Source organism: Solea senegalensis, linkage group LG2 (genome assembly GCF_019176455.1).
Source record: "Solea senegalensis isolate Sse05_10M linkage group LG2, IFAPA_SoseM_1, whole genome shotgun sequence".
In the NCBI taxonomy this organism is placed as follows: Eukaryota; Metazoa; Chordata; class Actinopteri; order Pleuronectiformes; family Soleidae; genus Solea; species Solea senegalensis.
Genome location: NC_058022.1, coordinates 10,808,461 through 10,826,687, shown reverse-complemented (window position 1 = coordinate 10,826,687; position 18,227 = coordinate 10,808,461). Strand labels below are relative to the sequence as shown.

The window sequence follows — 18,227 nt, the reverse complement described above, 5'->3', positions numbered from 1 at the left end:
TTCATGTCCATGAAGAATGGAGTAAAAGAGACTGCAGGCCGACACAATAGATATAGACTTTATTGTATTTAGCATTGCATATTATTTACCACTCATATTGCTGAAATATCCCCAAGAACGAGGTAAACAGTAAATATATCAGAATTGCTTCTCTCGACAAAGTTTTGCATCAGATTTTCCTAGAACATGAGGTAAGGTTGCAATGACACTGATGGTGTGTGTTAAAAAGAAAAAGTGCAGAGAACACATGAGGCGTTTACATTTTAACATGCAGCTAATGCATTTCAGTCGTGACACATGCTTACAACAACTGACTTGGATGTTGTTCCCTTTCACGTTGTCTTTTAACCTGAGATCAAATCCAAAATTGTGGAAACAAAACAACCCCCTTCACGGTAGTTTGTCCAAGTCGCACACTCCTTACAACTGACAGTAAAGAAAGCATAATGCAGCAAATGATGGATTCATCTTTGGATGGATGTTTTGAGGCCAGCGAATAAAGTTAAACTTCAAGGTGGAAAAAAGTAGAAAGAGCATTGTAACCTGATTTAATTGTACAGATTCTAAATATTTTGTAAGACTGGATATTTTGGGATTTTTTGCACACATGCTGGAATAAATGGTAAACACAAAACAATATTTTCCAACAGTGAAATCGTACAAATAAGATGACAAGTGTTCAAGTGCATTTAAATATTTCCATAATTCATAATCTTATCACTTTCTTTTTTTATAAATAACAATCAAATAAATCACAGTTTTACCTCTTTTGTGTTTCAAAATGGAAGACCTGGATCAAAACTAACGACGGCTAACTGACGAGAGACAGAGAAACAAAAAACCTGAAGCTGAAGCCTGAACTCTTCGTCCGTCTGTGTCTCTTCGAGACAAGAACACAGTAGCTGTCATTTCAAGTCAGGGCCTGGATCCTCCTCCAGGTTCTCCTCATTGCCACTGAAAGCGCTGCTGGAATAACGGACCAGCTTTGTGCAGAATCTGCAGTCCACTACACTTGCATTAGTGGGTTTGCAAGTTTCAAATGCTTGAAGCGACGGTGCATTTGGATCAAACGTGACAACACTGCACATGAGCAGCTGAGGACGTGTGGATCATGATCATCTATTGACCCTGAGTTGCTGATGTGGTGCTTAAAGACTAAGCCTGAAAATCATATTGGTTGACGGAAATGTTTTTTAAAATAATTTATTGATTTATTAACTATTTTGTCATTTGTTTTATATAAGCATTATAAGCAAAGTCAATACACTTGAAGTGCTGTTTTATCAAATTATATAAACGTGCTGTTGCAGTACAAAACCTTTGTAAACATCCTGTTTTTATGAACTAGGCAAAATTAAAAACTTATATTTTAGACAACTTCCAAACATGGCTTGTAGGGGTTTACAGTATTGTATATAGCAAGACAGGTGTGATCGGTGGTATAGTGTAAACACGCCCCCTTCCTCTTTGGATTCAAGTTTTTGCATTAAAAAATTTGCATGAGGCTGGGGACCAGTGGGGCTGTATTTGGCGAAAAAACACGCCATCGCCGACCATCTGGGTTTTATGTACTGTAGATGCGGCTCAGCAGAAAGTGGACAGATGCATGAAGACGAAGTGTGTGTAGCTCAGTGTGTTTGTATGCGCGTGTTTCAGCTCAGTGGGTGCTGTTGGAGCTCCAGTCATAAGGGAGGAAGGTGACTTTGGTTTTCCCTGCAGACAGGACGCCCTGGAGGCTGGTCTTCTTCGGCGAGTCGCCCATGTGCTCCAGCACCCAGTTCAGCAGCTACAAGAGGGAGGATAAAAAAAAAAAAAAACAGTGAAATCTATTGAAATTATCCGAAAGCTGAAACTATCTTCAGTTTTTGCTGATGCTTGGAATTTAATGTACAACTACCAGGAAAGATTGTGGATCCAAGAGTTTATAACTAAACTCACAGTGTCATTTCTGCTGCTTGGGTCTCTCTTATAATAAGAGAAAGACCTATTTTTGATGCTGTTGGAAAGCAGCATGTTTTGTTCGCCTGCACATTTGAGCTTATTAAGGAAGAACATCAGCCACACAAATGAGCAGCAAACCTATTTAATCTTTGGAAAGACAAAATACCAAACTTTTAAATCAATACAGATGAAAACAAACTGATAAAGCAGTCCACGTTAAACCTACGTTCTCATCGGTGCTTCCAAAGTCAGCCTTGTACCACTTGAACAACTGGCTGAGTCTCACTTCCCCTTTCCCAGAATCCACCACGCAGCCATCGTCATTCTCCAGGAAGGCTTCAGCTGCCGTGCGGAGCTGGCTGTCAATGTCCTTGGAAGATTCGGGCAGACCGCACTTTGATTTCAGAACCTTTCAAGCTCTTAGTAGACGTTTATAAACCTGCAGTAAAGTGTGCTCACCTGTGGCGTGTACGTTTTAATCGGGGGGCAGCCCTTGGCGCCGCAGTTCAACGCAAAGTGAATGAGGGGCTCAACGTGAGGGAGAGCCACCTGGTGGACAACAAGATAAGTTAAAATAAGTATTTTCAGTCGATTAAAGGACGAGTTAAGGTGTTGCGTTACAAATTAAGAGAGAGAGCCTGTGTACTTGTAGCCGCGGGTCTGTTTTGGAGAAGGGCCTGCAAAACTGCGCGAGACCTTTTCTGTTCCCTCGCAGAACACCGTTCTCGATGTCCTGTAATGTGAAAACCTCTCCTCCAATCAGGTAGCTCACATAGTTGAAGAACTAGAAAATGGACAGAAACAAATGTTTTTTTGTAAAACACATACCTATATCTCGGTAAGTAGATTTTGATATAAAGTGCGCGGCATCTCTGAATGCAGTTCCTACTCTGTATCTTTGCCATATGTTGGTGGGGACCCCGAGGCGTAGGGCCCCGTGGATGACTAAGGCATTGTAGATGTTGATGAAGAATGCCAGCTTCTCCTCTCTGCTCAATGAAAGCAGCTCCACCCTCTGCAGCTGAATGGCTAGCTCACAGTAGCGCTCGAACACAGGGTTCGCCGACATGCCCTTGTAGTCCACAGACTGTGGGGCACACACACACACACACACACTCAGATTCTCCATATATGAAGCAACCTATGACATCACTAATGCCAGTGTTTTAGACTTATATAACATAGATTCAACACACAGTGAGGTCATTACCTTGCCATCGGCAGAGAGATGCTCAGAGAACAGCTTCAAAATCATCTCCCGTAAAAGCAACGACAGCTCGCCAGCTGAGAGGGACAGAAGGATGGGAAGGAGGAAGGAAAGGAGACACATTATGAGGAAATGTTTCCCATGACAAAATAGAGCATTGCACAGAAATGGGCATAACGACACAAACGCACTCAGAAAAGCAGCGTCTGTAGCTACAGCTCAGATTAGCACGTTAGTTAGCCCCTGAAGAAGAAGATTAAACAGTCAGTTGACAAATACAACACGGAGCCAGAAAATGTGCCTCACGAACACCACGAAAGAAAAAACACATACCGAGGACGAGTTAAAAGAAAAGGAATCTGTAATCTGACAAGAGACGGCAACACAGCTGCAGCAAAGCAGAACCGGTTGTGAAATAGGGCTTGACGATAATGTATTTTCAAGCTTAAGCCTTTTTTCAACTGGCCAGATTCTGAATTTAACCCAAAACCTACAGGCTGATATTTGCGCCAATGCCACAAGCATTTTTAACACATTCTTTTTTTATCAGCCAATTAGGTAACACCCACACTTCTTAAAATGTAGAGAATTTATGCATCTATATATCATCAACCCCCATTTCAGCTCTTACCGCCACAACCTTCACTGTCATTTTACATAAACCCAAGCCAACCAAAAAAAGCCGACAGCCAAGAAGAGGTGCAGGTTAGAGGAAGTTCAAGGACACTTCTCAGCGTGATCCTGGAGAGTGACGTGTGTACGGCCAAAGCCTGGTTCAGTCCTGACCTACCCTGTAATGGAGTGCAACTTGCAGTTTGTCCTGCGTTGAGGGCTGAATGAGGGTCATCCTCCAGCAGCCTGTACAGTGTGTCCATGGAGTCTTTCCCTTCTCCAAAACTGCCATCCTGCTGCCCACTGCCATGCACACTGACCATGTACTTCTTCTCCAACAATGCCTGACCAGTGTTACAGGCCTCAGCCATGGCTACCACACACATGGCCACAGTCAGTAGAGCACACACGTGGATTTGACTACACTTTGAATGAATCGTGACACCTTGAGACAGTTCAAAGAGTCTGTATCTAAATAAATTTGACAGAAAAAGTCTGTTTTTACTCTTCACATCCTTACTTACCCATGCCTTTCTCTTTCTGCAGCCATTCAACCAAATGAGCCCCCGAGAAGCTCTTTTTGTATAAAGTCAGCCCCCTCCTTTGACTGCCAATCACACTGCCATGTTTGAGGTCTGCTACCAGGTCGGCCAGTTCATCTTTCTCACACACAAACTCTTTGAGGGCAGGGATATGCCAAGCCGCACATGTATAAACAGAGAAACACACGTTCACACCCCCCGGGGTAAATAACAAAAGTGTGGAAATACTGTCAGTCTAAACTGTGCATAAATAGGCCTCTGGTTTTTGGAAAAGGGATTAACTTTGTAATTTTTCAGGAGGAAAAATGAGATGCAGAAGAACTGAAAACATAGTTTAGCTGTTCAGGGAGAAAAGCTCATTTTCTACATTGATGGACACAAATATTAAACAAAATCATTTATTAAACCCAAAATACTCAAAGAACAAATGATTTTTAAACTTGCAAAGTCATACGACACGATACGTCCAGACTTCCAGAACATAGCTCCTCCTCTTTAACAAGTTTGTGTGGCAGTAGGAGCTGAAATGACAGGCTATGTTGCGACCGCACAATTACAGAATTTAAATTCCCTCCTACTACTTGATCTTGACTTGGACCTGGAATTAATCATGATGTTTCTCCTAATATGTCTCATCTAACACTGCATTGTAATATTCCTCGAGGAACTGCTGTGTGTGTGTGTGTCTGCCCCCAGGGGAAAGGGGCTGTTTACAAAGAAGGGAGCTTAGGGATCACATACAGTATAATGAGGTACTCTGAGGTAAGCTGGTGCTTCAACCAGAGAATCAAGTTCCCCCGCATCAACTCTTTGTGTTGACCAAGGCAACAAGAGATATAAATGCTGTTGCACAAACAAGTCCATATATTGTATAAACCATCTTTACGATAAAACCACTCACTGCTTTTGGTTTTTCTCCGTAAAAAGATAAGCAGCCTTCCTGACTCAGGTTTACTCCTATTTTGGATGTTGAAAGAAGCTACAGACCACACCCACTTCAGAGCAGATGTTCCCACACAGTGATACGGAAAAAAGTAATATGAACTTCGTACCAGGTTATTTAAATATGCTTACCTCCATCAGTCTCTCCTGCCTCATGCTCTGACTGATCCTGCTCTGGCAATGGTGGAGCATCTGCTGGAAGAGGCACTTCCTTAACCACACTTACCAACCTCTGAAGCTCCTCAGGAGCCTAATGAAGTGAGACAGATCATCACAGCGGACAAGGTTAAAGGTCTGGTTAATGATGATTTCTCTTGACAGTGCTGACAGCCTCTTACCAATTTCTGCAAATCATCATTGCCTCCCACGTGTATGTTGTTGAAGAAGATCTGAGGGACCGTGCTGCGTCCTGTTAACTCTTTCACTGTGGCTCTCAGCTCGGGATGCCGGCCCAAATCCACGTCACATACTGGTACTTCCAATTTCTTAAGGGTGGCTTTAGCCTGCAAGCAGTGTGGGCAGCCTTGGATGGAGTACACGGTCACTCGACCCACAGCTTTGTCTGCGGATTCCTCCATCTGCAGCAATAATAATAAAATAACAAAAGAAAGGTGTTTCAGTCATGTACAGGGAAATACAGTTTGATTAATTTATGCAAATAAAAACAAAATAATCAGGTAAGCATATAAAGAGGTAGTTTACGTGCATTTGCTAAGGAAAAGTTTTGGAAAGGGTTGAATATTTATTTAAAAAACCTCTTGCTGCCACTGACTGATACTTGGGTATATCAGGGTTTGCAAGAGCAGTTTGAGTCATGTTTGTGGAGCAACATGTTGTGTAATTTAGACGTTGATTTGTGCAATATGCCACCACTGACTAGTATGTAAATATTTGTGTACAACAATCTTTTGCACTTCAGTACGCGTCATCATATTTATCTTGTAACATCATCATGTGCTGCCATAGTGCGACTGTGTCAAAGATAAAAGAAGGCGAAGCTGTCTGACTCAGATGAACAGGCTGCAAAACAAGTGTAAGAACCATTCACTTCCTTTGTGTTAACCAAGTTCTCCAGATGCTTTTTCATATAATAAAGTGTACTGAAAGAAAACATGTCACCTTCAGCTTCCAGTTCTATCTATTCTGTGATGGATGTTTTTTTTTTATTTTTAATATTTGTTTGACATGTTCTTCCGGTAAAAAAACCCACTTAATGTTAGTTTTACTTCCTCCTTGCTCATTTCTAAACATGTCCTTGTTTGAAAAAATAGTAAGCGATGGCCTCAGTCACTCTAGACTCATAAAGTGCTGAACAAAGCATTCCTCATGTTGATATCAGTGTGCAAACAAACATAGGTTAGGGAAGGTCCAAGGTTGTGTCCACATTTCAAAACAATTTCTCTCCTTTGCTGAAGTTTAAAAGAGGAACACAAATATACATGCACATTCACAAACAACGTTTTTATTTATTTAAGATCGTAAACGCTAGTTATATCATACATTGTTAAAGAAAGAGTCTAATTTTACATGGGACTTCAGTGAACAGCGATACAACAAACTAGTAATAAATAAATCATTACACAACATACACATAACCATTTGACCACTATATGTATAGTGTTAACCAAACGCTGTCCGAGCTAAACTGTGGAGCAACGTTGGTTAATGCAAGTGCAACGTGTTAACAAATATAACAATAACGTTACGTTACCTTTCTGAGTTAGACTCCCTCAATACATCTGCATAGACCCTCTTCGTCCTGTTAATTACAAAGTGTTAGTCAAGCGAGCCTAACGCCGACTGGAAGTCTGTTTGAATGAACCTGTTAACGAGTAGAAGGTCGTTTATAAGAAGGTAAAGTAATCTGCTGCATTGTCAACAGCACAGTGTCATCACCACTGCGCAGACTCATCCACGTTATCTGCCTCACTGCTGCTGACTCCTTCGCCTGATGATGCCTTCACTGTCCCTCGTAATTTTACCAATCTAGAACACTTGACCCCAGCTAACATTACAGACCACAATTTTATGTGTGGTACGTGAAAGAGAATAACCGCCCCTGTAAACTGTGTGCTGCCTTTAAAAAACTGACAAATCTGGATTCAATTGTATTATTATTTGTGGATTTTTAATCAGTTTATTTTGTGAGACACGACTGTAGACGCGGCTTACTTAAAAAAAAGTGAATTTCGTCCTCCACACTTTACATAAGGCGGTTCAACAACGAGTTCTAAACACGTGTGCAGTCAGCAGAGAAAAGCTGTGAACCAAAAACGTGCATTCGTATCATTTTATATGTAGACGTCGACATTTCTTACAGCCATAAAGGCAACGAGGTCCCATCGCGCGGAACGTTTTGAGACTGATACTTGTTCCTATACAGCCCATTTTCCAGTAGGACGTCAATGGCTGAAGAGAACCGTAGACTGGCATAAAATATGTCAGGACTGTCAGAAACAGAGCGCGCTGGCTGTTCAGTGATACTAAAGCTCATGTCCAAAGCCGACTTGTATTCACTTAGTGACACTGTCACGAATAGGATGGTAGTTGTGGAAAACAGCACAGGTATGTTTGTTTATTCAGCTACTTTCGATTCCCTTATGTCGTCAAAGTATCCATGTATTCGCATTTCCATATCTTAAGTGACCTACGTGACCTGCGTGACCCTGTATAATGATTATTATTATAAAAAATACAATTTCTATGATGATTATCATTATTATTATTATTATAAATTCAGTCAAAAACTTGTATACAAGGTGCACGTTTACCAACAAGTAAACGATTTGTTCCAAGTTATTTGGTCATAGGCGAATCCAAGGATAAGTAAACTTCACTAATGCTTTTGCTTAAATGATGTGATTTAAAAATGAACTGTCTAATAGATCTTGACCTTCTCTTCATCTGTTCGTACAGAGGCTATGGAAACCATTCTGTCTTTCAGTAAAAGTGCTGAGGAATTTCTGAGAAGGAAGAAGGTTCATCGTGACCTAATTTTTAAGCATCTGGCCAAAGAGGGTGTGGTGATGTCCCCCAACAGTGAGAAACACCAGTTGGTGAAGAGGACACTGGAGCTTTGGTCGTCAGGGAAGGTACAGACACAAAGGGGCAAGTCACTTAACCCGAACCTTCTGGGTTAATTGCCAGCGAAACTGTGGCACTTAGCCACTTAATGGTTATGCCACTTAATTCTAAATCATGTTCATTGTAGTGCTTACTGACTAATATCACCTCATGGCTTGGTATCAAACATGAATACTTTTGTGGCTTTTGACAGGGAATCAAATTTCCTCTGTATCATCTAATATCAGACATGTGTTGTCATTCGATAACAAGTGTTGCTACCTAAGAAATTCAATTTGATCTGTGTCAATTAACCAATATGAACCAATAGCTGTTTGACTGAGATCTAAGTGTGCTTGTGATTGGCTGTTTTGATGCGTGCAGGGAGTTAACATCCAGAGGCGGAGCTCATTCCCCAAAGGAAAAAAAGGACAATTAGTTTAACTTGTTTGAGTGCAATTGGTATTAAAGTCTTCATACCTTATCAGTATTCATACCTTATCCTAAAATTTTAATCAATGCACAGCCCTATACTCAGCCATGCTTGTATTAAGTCCTATAACACTGAGACTGACATGTGGACTTTGTATTTACTGACTGTGATACCCAATAGTACAGGGAAAATACCTAAACAAGAAAAACATATCTCAAACGTGTTGCAGTTGTATTAGTCTGCAAATAGATGGAAAAATAGAACTATAGTCAGTATAGCATGTGTTACTGGACTATTTGTGAAATCCATGACTGTCTATCATTTCTTTAAGGCTGCGGTTAATAAAGGAGAGACGGATAACACCAGGGATAAAACCTCGGACTTGCAGGATGAGGTGGGCTTTGACCCACAGGTCCTCGGCCAGCAGTTCTGTCGGTGGCTCTTCCAGATCCTCAACAGTCAGAATGCCTCACTAGGCCAGCAACCTCAAGACTGGGGACCGCAACACTTCTGGCCAGATGTGAAGCTACGTCTCCTCTCCAGGTAAGAATTGAGGTAAATTTAAATCAGCCATTAACATAGGGGGTTCACTTTAAGTTTTGTTTGCTGAATTATTGGAACACTGAAAGTTTATCACTCAAGTGCTCCAACCAACAACCAATTTTTTCTCAAAACAACATATTGTGCTAATTCCTCCTGACCTGCTGACTGACAGACAAAACTAAAAGCATCAGATCTGATTGCAATTAATTGAAGGAAAATCAACCCAAACTATGATGACAGAGAGCTGTGTCTCTCTTTGTCAGAGCTGGCAGTGAACAGATGGAGGAGTTCAATGGTGCTGAACTGGTTAGCCTTCGTCTCCTAGCCTTGACCAGGGATGAACAACTCCTACTCAGCCCTAACCTGGAGTCCCATGGCATCAGGACCCTTGTTTCCCCTCATGGCTTGGTGCTGGTGGCCGTGGCTGGGACTATCCATAGAGATGAAATATGCCTGGGAATATTTGAGCAAATATTTGGCCTTATCCAATCGCCAATGGAAAATAACATCTGGAAGATCAAGTTTGTCAACCTGAAGATCAGAGGACAGGATGCTCTGGGTGGGACAGAGGTGGAAGCGCCTTCATTGACTTACAACTCCAGTGAACTGCGATTCCTCTGCAGCTGATGACAGTCACACTCATTACTCAATACTAAATTCCCCAAAACCCATTTTTCCACAGGCTGGGTTGAGCTACTAGCAAAGCATTGAAATCGACTTAAGAGGCTTATTGGTGTCTTCAGCAGCTGCAGCTTCTTGTGGTGGAATCATTTGTCTTGCCTTCTTGTGTTGTGACGCAAAGCTATTGTGCTTTGTTGGCCTGTGCCTTTTGTAAGATAAAATATAAATACAGACACGCTCTTGTAAATAAGTACCATATTAAATACAAATATTATATAAAGTGCTTCTGTATAATTCTGCTTTATCAAAATATCTAACATTAGATATACCCTTTCTATAATGTTTTTTTCTTAAAAGCTCCAGAAGTGTAACTTCTGTCGCCCCCCCTGAGGACTTCTGGGTAATTACTGAAAAATGACTTTGATTACACAGTTGTGAGCAGTTGTCTTGTCAAATTGCTGAACACGTCCAGGGTTGTTTTTTTTAACAGAATAATCTACTTTGGAAGATTTTTGTGGGAGTTTCAAGGCATTTTCAGTCATACTTCAACCTTTTGCAGCCATCTCACTTCAGTAGCACTATGCTGATTTTGTGCTTCAGGCTTCAGTTGGCACGTAAAAAAAAAATCACTTCCTGTCTACGGTGTGGGAACGTGGCCAGACGTCACAGGATTTAACACGGCTGAATTCAGAAACATGGCGAGAGTTGTGTAGTTGATGGGTTCAATCATCATGGTGTGAACTCATTTGGCAATGTCTTGAATGTAATGGACTTTTATTTATATTAAAAAGTTACGCTCTGCAGCTTTAAGTCATTTTAGTTTTTTGCCAGTTTATGAGTTTTACACATTTACAGTGGGGTCGGGAAGTATTTTTAGTGCACTTGTCTGTAAATTGTGAACTCCTATTGAAATAAATTCATTTGTTTTATTTATCTAGTTTCTTTTCCCAGACATTGATCATTCACATTTGGATTGGAATGATTTTGGCATAATATACGTGTCATATATTAATATTATTTACAGCAGATATTTTTCAAAATGAAATGTTAGAACAAACCATGACTTTAATTAGGGTTCCATTTCCAGCTTTTTTTCTGGATGTTTTTCAATAAAGTGATTGAAAAATAATTACACTGTACTGTATGGTCATTATAGCATTGCCAACATTTTAATTTCTTGTGTCTTTATAGACGAACAACTTCCCACACATCTCGTATCAAAGTAAGCATATTCAATACCTGTCGTTATAATGAAATGGTTGATGATATCATATTACTTGCACACTTTATGTATGGAATCTGAGTCTGTGTTTTGACATTTGTAGAGAAGCACAGCAGTGAAGGTCGAGCCTCGTCTGCTCTGCAGTCTGCAGGACAAAGGCTGAGAGGAAATAAGGGCCAATATTACATGTAATGACTTCCTCATTCCTTAGATCCTTTTCTGGGCAAGGAATAAACTCCCAAATCACTCTTTTAACGAGGGAAAAAAATGTGAGATACCTCAGGAAGAGCCACAGAAGAGGGATCACTCTACCAAGATGGACAGACCAATGTTGTGTGTAGAGAGCAGAGAAACACAAGAAAATCTATTTCACACAATTATGTTGATAATGATGATAGCCACAGAGAGCCCCCACAAAAACAAACTCTATCCTCAAAGCCACTTTGCCTTTCTCTCTGACTGATATGTTTGGTTATGTTTAATTTACCAAACACAGGATTGAACCAGATTCCCTGAACAGCCCCATTAATGTGACAAAACAAAATAATTAATCTACAGTACATTTCGCAAGCTCCAAGTGGACTCATTCTTAATCGAGTGGCTCTGGTTTTCCATTGATTCCACTCTGTCATCCCAGTCTGGGCACATAGGATCTGGCTGAGTACAGACTGTGTCAGTGTAACTACGTGGCTTTAGTGGGAAATGTTACATGTGGGAAATTATTCTTGGCAGCCATTTTCAAAGGCCCCTGGAATAGTTAATATCTGTGACTGTATGGGTCGGAGCTGCACGGCCATAGTTGTGGTGAGGTAAAACCACTGTAGCTATTGATCTCAGCCTGTTCACCTCTCAGAAAGAATAATAACAAGCTACTTGCCGTCTGTCTTTATGGCACTTGGCTTCTCTGTGTTTTAATAAGCGGTTTTTGGCCACGGGTGCAGCTCTGACGCACGGGTTAAGAACTGCCACTGCAGCGGCGTCTGGGGATGGTTTTGCCTCAGAAGAGACCCCCCTTCCCACACACACACACCTCCCTTTTTTCTTGACCTTCTTTAATAAGCTAGTGTGTTTCTCATAAAGAAACATGTGAAAACGCAGATCAGTGGCTTTTTTTGGTGGTGAACCATGGAGACTGCTGCTTTAATTGCGATCCATATTTTTTTTCCCACTTCTTCCTTTGATTGTGACCTATTGAAAGTTAGTTTTGCGCACACACAGAAGCGGCTTCATTACTTATCACAGATTATTAAACGCTTCATGCTACAGCCCTTTGTCACTCTCTGACAGTCTAATAGCTCCGCAGAGCCATTAATGCCAAACTTTCTAAATGTCTACAGTAATTCTAAAAGTGGGTCAATTGGACACCCATGGTTTTGTCGTGGATTTCCTTTAAGTGTTCCAGACATTTCATTCAAAATGAGTAATAATCGCATCATGATTCGCTTTTTCACCTTTACTCAGAGCTGTCACAAATATGTCTGAGCACTCATGTTTTGTACCAATCATACACAGATCTTTTGGAATGGAATTTTGTGTGTGTGTGAATAAGCCAACGTTATTTGACCTTATGACAACATCAGGCCAGAAGAGGGCAGACATGCTACACTAGATGTAGAACGACTTTGATCCCCGTCCAACAAAAGAAAGGGTGGGAAAAAAAAAAATCCTTTTAAAACTTATTACGTGAGAAAACTCATCAATTCCTATGAGTAATATGAGTCAGTTGATGTTAGCGGACAATTTCTCTCTGGCCACAGCCACAAGGAAAACTGTAAATTGTTCAAGTTTGAACCGTTCTCCATTAAAGTAATGGGCTTCTAAAAGAGTGACGCGCTTAAACTGTTGCCTTTCATAGGCACAAGAGCACATATTTCACAAGTTATTGAAGTGTCAGTAATTTATTGGTACTCTGATGGTGTCAGAGACAGCTTTAACACAATACTCTCTCTCCGCGGTCTGCACTTTCTGGACAATAAAGGCTGGGATTTATGCATGGGAGGAGAATCAATCAATGGCCAATGATATTTCTCCTGCTGACAAACCGTGTTAGTTGGAGAATTCAATCAAAGATTGACAGAGTTGTTTTGGTATTTTGTTGGACTTGCCCTCCAACTGAGCAGGGTTTGATAATACACTACACACTAAAGCTGCATTTAAACACCAACATGCCTTGTGGAGGAGGGAATGAGGTCATCAGTATGAAGTGAGCAATCCACATTTTCAATCTTGTACTTGCAGAGGAGGGAGGTGCACTGTGGCTTACTGTGAGGACATTACCTGGGATTTTAATCGACATTTGCATTTCTATCAGTTATTTTTTATCTGAAGCAAAAAATGTTATGTTACATCACAATATCTTGTCAAAAAGCAGCAGTCATTTCCTGAAAAGATCAACACAGACTCCAAATGCAAGTAGTGAGGTAATAACATTTACATTTTAAGAATGATTACACAGAGGTAGAGGGAGTTCAACAACATTGTTTTGAGTGGAGAACCAGGTTTGGCGTCTATTTTTTTTTTTTACATGACCACGTTACAGGGCTGGGGCCCTTGTTTTGTGTGTTCACATCACAGATTGCTTCTATCGCATGTCTCTTGATTATATCCCTCGCTGTCCGAGCTGACATCATTGGTTCGTTTTAACACAAATTGGTTTGGACCAACAAGGCAGTCATCACAGTTCATACCGACCCCTCTCTTGACCTGACGGTGTATTCTTACACATGCGTCATTATCTCATGTAAACAGGAGAAACGCAAGACTGTTGGGGTGCCGAACGCCATTCAAGGCAACAAAGCGAGGGCTGAGTGAAAAGATCCTGGGCGGTGACACTCTCATTTAGCGTCAATTACAGAAACAAGCAGAGCGCTTTCTGCAGGCAGTCGGGCTCAATGTGTTTATTTATACCGAAGCCAAAATGTATGCTTGAAGGAATGCATTGCATCAAAGGATGTTTCAATCAGACAAACATGAGAGTAACAAAAACTTCCCTCACTTTGAAATGTTCTTGAGTTGAGCTTGCACACATTACCCTTCCCCCTTCGCTCCCTCTCTGTTTATCTCTTTATGTTCCTCTGTCAGTCTCTCTAACATAGAGGCTCCACTGTGCAGCTTTGCACAGCAAGTCCCTTTTTGTATGAAGTGCGGGGCCCTCGATGAGGGCCTTCCCTTGGCTGGCTTACTAAACAGGGAAGATGGTGTTATCTGAATGCTGCCAGCTCATTTTGGGCCATACTGACCAAGTGGTCATTTGGTGGATGCGTTCTGATGCCAGACTCCCAGTGCCTTCCCTCCATGGACATCTGTGTATGGAAAAGCCGTGGAGTTTGCCTGTGGTTGCATCTTAATCCTTCATCTCTTCGGCTCCAGCCATGCCTGGCCAAGCAAACCAGCAGCTCCACTCGCATCGCTTGTATTAATTGCCCTTGCCTGGCTCACTGTGTGCTTCTGATTACACTCATTAATTTCAATTCCCCCAGGAAGCCACCACCACTAAAGTTGCCTTTAGACAGACACACAGCATACGCACACACATATATACACACACAAACGTCCATTTTATATAATTCACAATAGAAATAGTCATCATTCTTTAAATTGTTTGCCCAAGCATGCTTTTCATAACACTTCCAAAAAAGAGGGAGGCACCACACTAATGTCTACACAGGGGGTTTGAGCAGTGCACTAAATATAATGCTCAACATCTGGCATCTTAAATATTTTTTATGTATTTTTTGATATCATATTCACAGATGCAAACACATCCGCTGTGTTGTCAGTGGCTGGCCATGTGTACGACATTAGTAGTTGCGGTATGTGTCTGTCTCTACCCCGGTGGTTTGTATCTTTACAAGGCAAGGGACAGGAAGAAAGATGCTCTGACCTGCTGGTCATAAGTCACTGTCCTCATCCCAGCAGGTGGACCACATCTGGTAAAATCCCAACATTTGGGCCTGTAGGGTGGCCTCATAATTATAGCAGCTCTACGGACTTTGTTCAAAGTTGGTAGAACAAAAAAAAAAATCAATGTTAGGCTATATCATTATCCTTGACTCATTCAACTTTTAAGCTCATGGGCAAACATTTCCATATAGCAAATGCAGCATAATTAACAAAAGTATGTTCGTTTAATAGAGGTATGCACTGGAGAAAAGAGGAATGAAGGTTAGTATAGGAGCAAAATAGAATCCCTGTGTGTGAATAACAGTGAGTCAGGTAGCGCAGTGAAGATGCAAGGAGAAGAGGTTGTGGAAGTGGATGAGTCTAAATACCTGGGGTCAACCATCCAAAGCAGTGGACAAAACAGTTGAGTGCAGGCAGGGTGGAGACGAGTGAAGGGTGATATGTGACAGAAGGATAGCGTCAAAAGTGAAAGGGAAGGTCTACAAGATGGTAGTGAGGCCTGCTATGATGTGTGGCTTGGAGATAGTGGCACTGTCTAAAAGACAAGAGGCAGAGCTGGAGGTGGCAGAGCTGAAGATGCTGAGATTTACGTTGGGAATGACCAGGAAGTAAGAGAGGCAGGGTTGAGATGGTTTGGTCACGTGCAGCGGACGGAAGGTGAATATATTGGACAAAGGTTGTTGAAGATGGAGCTGTCGGGCATGAGGAGAAGACCACAGAGAAGGTTCATGGATGTGTTGTGAAGGAGGACATGAGGACAGAAGGGGACGCAAGGGGGATAATAAAGGGAGAAGCCAAAAGAAGAAGACAGCAGCATAGTGACAGTACAGATGAGAGAATTTTCAAAACCAGTTTGGATCAAACAGGCATCTATGCAATAACTGTATGTATTTATGAGTGTGTATGTATTTGCAGTCCAGAAAACGATCAGGATGTTTAAATGTTTAAAACAGCAACACTCGACCTTTGATCCATAACAATCAGATTAGAGAAGCATAAACTGTAAAACCATCCCATAATAAGCTGCGTGACCGCTCAGCTTCTGTCACCTTGCCACCCCAACCTGAGATATCCTGTGAAAGTAGGGCTTCTGCCCTGATTCATCACACAGATGTACCCTTAAAGGGCCTCATGGGGGCGTCACACCAAGGGTCAATGCCCTGGGCTGTAATCTGACGGCCACGCAACAAATAAAAACCTCTGAAGCTTGACTACTTCCTCGCTGAGGCCACGTAACCCAATTAGCGAACCAGTCCTCAGTTGGACAAAATGAAAACATTCCAGACGCGAATTCCCAAGGCAGCCGTATTCGTTTATTAAATCCACTGCTTGTTTCACCCTCTTCCTAAGATACTGGAGGACTGAGTTTAATGGTTCACAGAGGAGCGGCTCAGCAACTCAATGTCATGCCAGTGGGTGGTAAATGTACTGTACTTTGACAAGCTTGAGTACTCCACATTATTGTATTAGCTGTATTATCTTTTTAAAAGACATCCAGATAATGAACGGTGATTACATCAACGCTGTGGGTGCCGAGAGTCCACATTACCCAGTCAGCACTGTAGGCTGTGGGGTGGGAGATGCAGGGGGGTGAAGTCGAAGAGAACAATCTGTGCCCACGAAGGTCACATTGACTGATATAGCACCCTGTGGACAGTGCTTTGCATTACAGCCCCCCTCGTGCGTTTGCTCTTGGTTGCCAGTTTGCCGTCTGTCAGCGCTGAACAACACAAACAGGCAGAGAAAGACGGATAAATCAATGACCATCTCATACAGGCTTCTTTTGGGTTTTCCCCCAATCATCTAAACTGACCATGAGAAAGTCCTTTCTACAAAACAACTGACGACTGACGAATGGTCAATTTCTCAGGCAACCATGAGAAAACCACTCATAGACAAAAACATGAGGATGATGAGGAAAACAAGTAAGGAGGACTACATTTGCCGATTGAGATCAGGTCCCATGTGTCTTCTCTTCCCCACATGGACTTCTGACAGAACTAGATAGGCCTCCTCACCACTGACAGCAAAATGTCCCCATCCATCCTCATCCAAAGAGGCCCGCAGGCGTCATCAACCCTGTCTAGATTTCCCCCGACGAAACCCCAAAGCAGAAATCTCTTGCCCCAAGCCTAGGAAAGCGATGGCGCTCAGAGTATTCTGTGGAGCTTTTGTCCATATGTCATCATTGTCAGAGCAGCCAGTTGACAACAGGGTGTAGTAACCCACGGCAGACGTGTCAACAAAATAGCCTCAATTCTATTATAATTCCTTTCCACGGAATATCCATTGCAGTATCAAGAAACCTCATCCATTTGGTCACAACTCAAGCAGCCCATGATATACTCCCCATTCCTGTGATAGAGAGCTATTTATGATGATGAAGGAACACATAAGGGTGTGTTTGCAAGAGGGGGGACTCACAGCTGAGTGGAGCCATATAAGGAGACAGAAGCACTTCTGGTCCTACCGACAGGAGATGTGAAAGAAAAAAGTCTCTGTTACAACAGAGAAAGCCTGAAAATCTTTAAGAAATGCATGTGCAGAAGAACAATACAGCATCCAGCCCACACAATTGAAATGTCACCATCCAGTCCCCCACAGCTAACTTTTATGATTCACACTAATAGTCCTCAACAGTAAAATTATACAGAATTTAACAATATTTATTCATTTAGACCAGAGGGTACACTGTAAATATGAAGCACCGTACTAAAAGCAAAGCAGTTACAGCAATATCATAGCCATTTGGAGAACAGAATCATATACACAGTGGAACATTTCTGGGTTTCATATCACCGGCCTTCAAATGGTAATTGTCCATAGTGCATGTAGTGAGGGTCATAGAGCTATACAGGGAAAAAAAAGACAGAGACAAAATACATTTTAAAAACAGAAGGAGGAGAGGCAAAAGGAGAGCAAGTGAAGGCTGACTTCAGTCACTGGAAATTGCAACCTTGCACATATTGCGATAAATTTCTTTTCCACGTCACAGAGGAGAGCAGAACAAGTCTACACATGTTGCCATGACCTTCCCTATGTGAGAACTGTAATAGGACACAAGATGACTCTGAGATATCATGGCAGATGATGATCACATGACGTACAATTGCATTTAAAACATATCAGCTTTGGGACAAACAAGCTTCGACTTTCCACCACTGACTATCATAGCACTTTGCATACATTCAATCTAGT

General features: G+C 41.8%; 2 protein-coding genes across 3 annotated transcripts; one reads left to right on the top strand and one right to left on the bottom strand.

The window, feature by feature from the left end:
- Positions 1-44: 44 nt before the first annotated feature.
- zgc:152951 (uncharacterized protein LOC569013 homolog) lies at positions 45-7,162 on the bottom strand. Of its 2 annotated transcripts, XM_044012547.1 has the most exons (11): positions 6,956-7,162; positions 5,583-5,822; positions 5,377-5,494; positions 4,285-4,437; positions 3,939-4,133; positions 3,152-3,225; positions 2,831-3,028; positions 2,588-2,725; positions 2,401-2,490; positions 2,168-2,311; positions 45-1,786 (listed from the first exon to the last, which is right to left on the bottom strand). In XM_044012547.1, the coding sequence occupies exons 2-11, from the start codon at positions 5,820-5,822 to the stop codon at positions 1,658-1,660; spliced, it is 1,479 nt and encodes a 492-aa protein (XP_043868482.1). In that variant the 5' UTR covers positions 6,956-7,162; the 3' UTR covers positions 45-1,657. The 2 variants fall into 2 exon arrangements, with proteins under 2 accessions (XP_043868482.1, XP_043868491.1); XM_044012556.1 differs by lacking the exons at positions 3,939-4,133; positions 4,285-4,437 and having other exon boundaries at positions 6,956-7,161.
- Positions 7,163-7,619: 457 nt separating this feature from the next.
- Positions 7,620-10,833, top strand: lg2h3orf38 (linkage group 2 C3orf38 homolog). The gene is made up of 4 exons (XM_044050331.1): positions 7,620-7,809; positions 8,161-8,336; positions 9,072-9,283; positions 9,547-10,833. The coding sequence occupies exons 1-4, from the start codon at positions 7,683-7,685 to the stop codon at positions 9,908-9,910; spliced, it is 879 nt and encodes a 292-aa protein (XP_043906266.1). The 5' UTR covers positions 7,620-7,682; the 3' UTR covers positions 9,911-10,833.
- The last annotated feature ends 7,394 nt before the right edge of the window (positions 10,834-18,227 follow it).

Excerpts from the sequence above, each read along its gene's own strand:
- zgc:152951 (XM_044012547.1), bottom strand. The coding sequence starts at position 5,822 with ATGGAGGAATCCGCAGACAAAGCTGTGGGTCGAGTGACCGTGTACTCC. Across the intron at positions 3,029-3,151 it reads ATCTCTCTGCCGATGGCAAG|TCTGTGGACTACAAGGGCAT; the intron begins GTAATGACCTCA and ends TGTGCCCCACAG. Across the intron at positions 2,491-2,587 it reads AAACAGACCCGCGGCTACAA|GTGGCTCTCCCTCACGTTGA; the intron begins GTACACAGGCTC and ends GTTGTCCACCAG.
- lg2h3orf38 (XM_044050331.1), top strand. The coding sequence starts at position 7,683 with ATGTCAGGACTGTCAGAAACAGAGCGCGCTGGCTGTTCAGTGATACTA. Across the intron at positions 8,337-9,071 it reads AGCTTTGGTCGTCAGGGAAG|GCTGCGGTTAATAAAGGAGA; the intron begins GTACAGACACAA and ends CATTTCTTTAAG. Across the intron at positions 9,284-9,546 it reads AAGCTACGTCTCCTCTCCAG|AGCTGGCAGTGAACAGATGG; the intron begins GTAAGAATTGAG and ends TCTCTTTGTCAG.